This window comes from Pungitius pungitius, chromosome 2 (assembly GCF_949316345.1).
Source record: "Pungitius pungitius chromosome 2, fPunPun2.1, whole genome shotgun sequence".
Taxonomy (NCBI): Eukaryota; Metazoa; Chordata; class Actinopteri; order Perciformes; family Gasterosteidae; genus Pungitius; species Pungitius pungitius.
This window is the reverse complement of record NC_084901.1, coordinates 11,604,635-11,611,292: the sequence shown is the minus strand read 5'-3', so window position 1 is coordinate 11,611,292 and position 6,658 is coordinate 11,604,635. Positions and strand designations below refer to the sequence as shown.

Genomic DNA, 6,658 nt, shown 5'->3' with positions numbered 1-6,658 from the left:
ACATTTTAGGAAATTCTAACTATTCAATGCTTTCATATATATTTTGAACACAATTCTTAGACGTGTGAAGTAGGTTCCAATGTAAATATATTTCCTAAATTAGGTGAAGTGGATTGAAAGGCACGTTTTTTGGCAGCAGTTCGAGAACTGATTCAATAAGTAAATATATATTTAGTCCATTATTAAAAGGGGTCTGTAATTACAAGAGTGTATAAGCAAAAGAAAAAATAACAGAAGTAAAGTCAAGGTTTGTTTCTAGTCCCTCGCCTGAGCTTACCTTTCTTCAACCCTACTGCAAAATGTAACCTGATCAATTATGTTTAGGCTTGATTGTTCAAGTTACCCAGAATCATTTTTTGAGTAATCTGAATATTTGAAGGTGTGTGCCTTAAACAAATACTTAGTGACATTGAATTGCAAGACTTGAAATATCCTTTTGGAAACTTCAAAGCGGGAACATCTTTTCAAATGAATTGATTATTTAAATAAACATAATAAACTTGTATTTTTGTATTAATCGATCAGTTCTAAATACAATGAAAATCTGTATTGCCTTGATTTCCTTCCAAAGTTTCTTTATCTTCTGCCGGTTTCTCTATTTTTTCTTCCAGATGAAGAGTTTATTTTTATTTTCGGTGAAGGTTTTTCCTGTGCTGATGTGAGTGTTCCTGGCAGACGATGTCACATACAGACGGTAAAGGTCTCTGAGGCTAATTTTTAATTTGTGATTTGGGCTGTAAAAGGAAAATTAATTGAATTGAAGGGAATCTAATATTGAAGCGAGAAATCCTCTGACGTGAAATTGGTATGATATAACCTTATTGTTTAAAAATGTACTTTATAACAAGCAGAATGTGTTGATAACTGATTAAGTCTTAATATTATATCTACCTATGAATACTAAAGAATGAGTTAATGGCTTCAGAGGTTGTGGCCGCTCCTTATAGAAAGTATGTAGTGTTTTTTCTCTTGAATCTTGTAGTCTTCATCACTCACCAGCTTTCCTATTTTCCTTTATTCATCTGTTCCTTCCTCTACTCTCTTTTACCTTCATCTCTTCTCTTAGCATCCTCTATCCCACAATGCATTGCGTTCACTCGTTGGATCATGGACCAAAGCGGTAAGCCAAATACAGAGTAGGGCGGACGTTAGCAAACTTCTTTAACGTACTATTTTTCACTCCGCAGTTGTATTTGTTATTGTATCAGCTCATCAGACAACGACATATAAGCCTCCCGTAACATTATTCTGCTACGATATCAAATTTAGTTCCAGAGAAGCGTTAAAGCTAGCGTGGTTCAGGCTAACGTTAGCTAACTGGCTAGAACGTCAGAACACTTGTGTTAGAATAAGTTAACGTTACGTGACGTTATACCTGGACATATAATGGCACGTGCATTTTGCCAATGTGTTTAGAAAGTTTCTAACGTGTATTGAATGGAAAACGTTGCATTTCCACATGTTCGTAGGCGTAACCGCTAGCTTCCATTGAATTGCGGCGCGAATGCTAACTTAACGTTACCCCATCAATGTTAGCATGATGCTAACTAATCTAACGTCTTTTCAAAACATGACATCGCTAATTACATGTCTTAAGAATGTTTGACGGAGTGTGTAACGTTGAATATGTACTTTTAGATTACTGTCGCAAAGGCAGACCGTGTAGGCTATAGTAAATCAATTATTGTCTATGATATCAGTGTGGCTTGTTAACGCGGCGCAAAGTTACAAGACATCATTACATATGTCACTAAGTTAACAGAACGTGTAAATCTAGCTATATACCGACCGTTGTTGTGACTTCGTAATGTAACTGTGCCTTGTAAGACAGGCAGGTGCTTGTTACACACCCTGAGAGCCAATTCCAAAACGGTCTAGAAAAGAGTTGCATTCCTTTTCCTTAAAATATCACAAGAAATCGCCTCTTCGGATTATACCTGTTCCACTGCTCATTTTAATATGTATTATCACAAACAATGGTCTGAAAACGTGTACACTGCTGACTGTTGTCATATTCTTTCAGTATCATTTTGTTACATTTAGACATCAAGACTCTAAAGCTGTGTTTTCAACCTGCAGACAATGATCTTCAAGGAAGTGACGGCTCTGGGAGTTTGGGTGGCCCAGATGTCCGCAGACAAATCCCCATCAAACTAATATCCAAGCAGCCCATAAGGAGCAAACCTCCGCCTCGCACCCAGAGACCCAGCAGCAGGCCTTCCAAAAGTGGGACTGGAGAAGACGGTAGGCACATTCTGCAGTTAATGTAGCCATTTGGGTTAAACCCACTCGGGTCTCTTACCCGTTACTACGATTTGTCTGGGATGATGTGAATGTTTTCAATCAAGCCCTGGTGCGAACCAAACCATTGAACCTAGACGGCCTGCAATGTTGGGTCCCAAGCCGCTTCCAAGCAGACTCTGCTTTGGTTTGTTTTTGCTGGGAAAGCAAGCAAGCAAGCAAACAAACAAACCAACCACAGGATTTTATGATACCAGACATGGTATATTAATGATTTCAAAATTTGTGTCATTATGTCAAAAAATGTGGCTTGCTGTGAAGCACAAATACATGTTTTACCTACCATTATGTAGGGGGGTTGGTCGTGTGTCATGTACTGGGTGGCTCAGTCGCACTTTAACCACAATATTGGTGGCTTGTTTCCCAGCTACCCGCATGACTATTCTGACTGTGATATGTTTAGCAGTTCAATTAATTTTTTTTTTGGGAAATCCTTGTTTTACATTAACATAATTTCTAAAAGAAAATGTTAATTGGATGTGGAGTTTCAATTCAACTGATATTTAGTTTTTAATTCTCTATTTACATTTAAACAATAATTATAAAATCACATTAATTTCTATTTGCAAATAACAGAAAATAAAAATAATTTGGGCTACATTTAGAAAGAAATTTGAGATATAAGTAAACTAATAGGGAATATACTTGGGGGAATAAAAATAAATAAACTAATTAAGATTGACAGACAAAATGATGATGTGCACAAACTACCTTCCACCATTCTAGGAATGCGTGTGTGTAAAGGTTATTCCTTATATCTCCTCTCGTATTTCCCTGTCCCAGAGACTCTGTGGACTTTCTTTAACTATAAAGTATTGAAGCGGAAACACAGAAGAATGTATCCTCATCCAAGAAAGTTCAGTTAATGAGCGACATCTCAAGCAGTCAGGCTATCTAAAATGCAGTCCAAACTGCTTGATGATGAAGAGACATCTATTTTCTCAGATCTCTTGTCAGTATTGCTTCAATCTACTACATTTACCATTAACAGAAATACAATAACGGGGTACTTTTAAAAATAAAATTGAGTTTTTAAAATAATAAAACCTACCAAACACACGATTGATCTATAAAATATAACTAGAAAATATGTCAAATTCAAGAGCTATCCATAATTCTTCATTAATCTGGTCCCTGGCTCATTTAAACTCCTTTTGTCACCGCTGTGGAGAACACTGAATTACTATTTTCTAAATTACATCATTAACATTAGTCTCTTGTGTTTTACAGAAAACTTTGGCTTCAAGCAGGAGGAGAGGTTTGATTGTGGAGCTAAATCTGGTGATGTGTTTGCAACACAAAGGAGATTCCCCCAGGCACTGTTCTGGGACTACAAGGTAAAAGCACCTGTCAAACAACTGATATGATTGACAGTAATATTATTACTAATGTCTTTTATCTAGCAAAATACATTAGACATGTTTTCCTGAATGGTTTGGTTTCAACAATTAACTTCTTAGCCTTCTCAGACTTATTTTCAAAGATTGAGCTGATACATCCTCAGTCGTCCTAATGATATCCAAGTAACTCTTAAGGATTATATTTTTATGGGAGTCATCTGTGTTTTTCTTTTTTTTTCAACAGTTAAATTTGATTGGCGAAAGGGATAAAGTACCAATTCACTTTTGTGACAAATGCGGACTTCCTATCCACCTATATGGACGAATGGTGTGTATCATCGCTGAGCAGACATGTCATTGCATACTGCCACAGAGACATTTTCTTTTGTAACTCTTGTATTCTGACTCCTTAGATCCCCTGCAAACATGTTTTCTGTTACGACTGTGCTTTGCTTCATGAGAAGAAAGGAGATAAGATGTGCCCTGGGTGAGATTTCAATTCTATTTACCTCCTATTAACCTAACATTATTTACAGGATTTTGACCTGTAAATCACTGGTGGTGTAACGTGCTTTACTTAATCATATGAATGCTCCCATGGTTTAGAACCCATGTTAATCACACAAGCAGATTGATTAAACACAAAACTAAATAAATAGTCTACTGCAGGTCAATATTGGACAATATTCAATATAGGTGCTTTCAATGGTCCCCGATAAAGCTAAAAAACGAATCATTTTTTAAGTTGCTAGGTAGCTTGTTATGTGGCCGCTGCTGAGCTAACAGCGGCCATGGAGTTACATTATGATGCATTCATTTGCTAGTCAGGAGGAGGTCAATTATAGCATCTAATGATGTGTTCAAAGTTAATCTTATTAAATGTATTATGTGGCATTGAGTCAGATTGTGTGATGAAGATGTTTTTTTTACAGCAATATGGAATTCTGACCTGTAAGTAAAACGATAACTTGTAGAGTGTTTGTTGGTCCTGTATACCAACTCAGGTCAGTTTATTGATCCGTGTTGTTGACCCCTCTCAATAAGTTGATGTACATGTTAACTTAAGGCCTTTGCGTCTGCGTCTTGTGTCAACGGACTCCTTTCAATTCATGGTTCAAAAAGGCTTGCGCGTGTTGCAAAGCAATTCACCGCCAGAACAATAGGTGGAGTATCATTTTTTGTTAAAGATGACATAGAGCGTGACGTCTTTGTGTGTGGAAGTTATTTGTTTATTTAGCAGATTTTTTTAGCCCCCTTCATCGCCACTGCTGCTTTTCATCGCCTGTTATTTTGCAGACATATCAAATCTTCGTTTTAATGATGGCGGAATTATGCTGTGAAACCGGAAGTGTCAGACACCGGAAAGGATGTAGTTAGCAAACCAATCACAGGCTTGCGGGCTAGCTTTTGACGCAAGTCTAGAAAAATTGCTGGACGCACGCAAGATGGGGTAAAAAAGGCATACAAGGGGCTCTTGCGTCTGCGTGTCCTTGCGTTTCTCTGAAAACGCAGACGCATAGACTAGGCTTGAAGTAGCAGTGATCTGCTTGCAGGTATCTATGTGGCCCCTCACAGGTTGTTTAATTTGGCTTCTGTGTCCCTGTTTAGCCTCACCATGTACAACTGCACGGACCCAGTGCAGCGCATCGAACAGAGCCTGCGCGGTTCCCTTTATATGTGCAGTGTTGTGCCTGGATGCAAGCGCACCTACCTGTCTCAGCGTGACCTGCAGGCGCACGTCAATCACCGCCACCTAAGGGCAGCAAAGTCATCCGCTGGCCGCCAGGAGCCGGTGCACCTGCCCCCCCAATCTGATGATCGCTTCCGCGTGCCTCCCCCTCACCTTCCCAAGAACCACGTTCACCTGCCCAACCCGCTCCAGCACAGCAGTCACGACCCCTACAGTCAGTCGCCCCTGCCATCAGCCCACGAAGCCCCGCCCCCAAGCGCCCTGGGCCCCGAGACATTTCGCATCTCCACGGTGACAACCCGCAAGCATAGCAATCTCATCACCGTTCCCATTCAAGATGACTCTTCCTCTAGGGAGCCGCTCTCTGGAGGTCCGGGGCCCGGCCAGCCACCCCACCACCACCCAGGGGACTATCCTGGTCAGCCCCCTGTGGTGTCCCACTCTCACCACATGATGGCCCCACCGCAGCAGCACTTCGGCCCCCCGCCTCCTCCGCCCCCTCCCATCAGTCACCCCATGCAGCATCCTCCCCAGGCCTCTGGTACGCCACACATGGTGTACAACCAGGCCCCTCCCCCCTCTATGTCGACAGCTCCCCCTCCAATCACTCCTCCGCCTGGGCACATCATGGCCCAAATGCCCCCCTATATGAACCACCCGCCCCCAGGACCACCACCACAACACAGTGGCCCCCCGGTTAACGCCCCCCCACCTCATCACTACAACCCCAACTCAATGCAGCAATTCCCTGAAGACCAAGGCACCCTCAGTCCCCCGTTCAGCCAGCCAGGAGGGGTCAGCCCGGGGATGTGGCCCGCTCCGAGGGGGCCTCCACCACCACGAATGCAGGGTCCTCCCCAAGGCCAGATGCCTGGACCCCACCACCCAGATCAGGGCCGCTACCGGCCTTATTATCAGTGAACTGCCAACTGAATGAATGGGCAACAGCCTGCGTCATTCCGATTCACACCACTCGTCTAAATAATGTGATCGTAGACCTCAGGGTTCTAGTGACTGGTGACTTTCATTTTGCTAAGACGTTTCCCCCCCAAGAGCAAATGTGTCAGCGCTGCACATTTTAGTTAAGTGTACTGAACCTCCTGCTGAACTGTTGCATTGGACTAGACTTGCAGAGGAGCAGCAATGTGTTTTTTTTTTGTTTTTCTAATAGCGTATGGTAAATATTTCTGTATATATGTCAGCTGAATTCACACATATGTACTGTACATTGAAAGACGCAAACTATGTCTCAATAAATTTTTAACAACAGAGGTGCGTCGCATCTGTTTGATATGACTGAAGGGTTTGTGCAGGTTCTCAATTCATT

At 41.6% G+C, this 6,658-nt stretch overlaps 1 protein-coding gene across 1 annotated transcript; it reads left to right on the top strand.

Annotated features, from left to right (window-relative positions):
- The first annotated feature begins 1,029 nt into the window (after positions 1–1,029).
- On the top strand, positions 1,030–6,600 carry cbll1 (Cbl proto-oncogene-like 1, E3 ubiquitin protein ligase). The gene is made up of 6 exons (XM_037462403.2): positions 1,030–1,120; positions 2,080–2,244; positions 3,532–3,638; positions 3,886–3,969; positions 4,055–4,128; positions 5,250–6,600. The coding sequence occupies exons 1-6, from the start codon at positions 1,108–1,110 to the stop codon at positions 6,250–6,252; spliced, it is 1,446 nt and encodes a 481-aa protein (XP_037318300.2). The 5' UTR covers positions 1,030–1,107; the 3' UTR covers positions 6,253–6,600.
- The last annotated feature ends 58 nt before the right edge of the window (positions 6,601–6,658 follow it).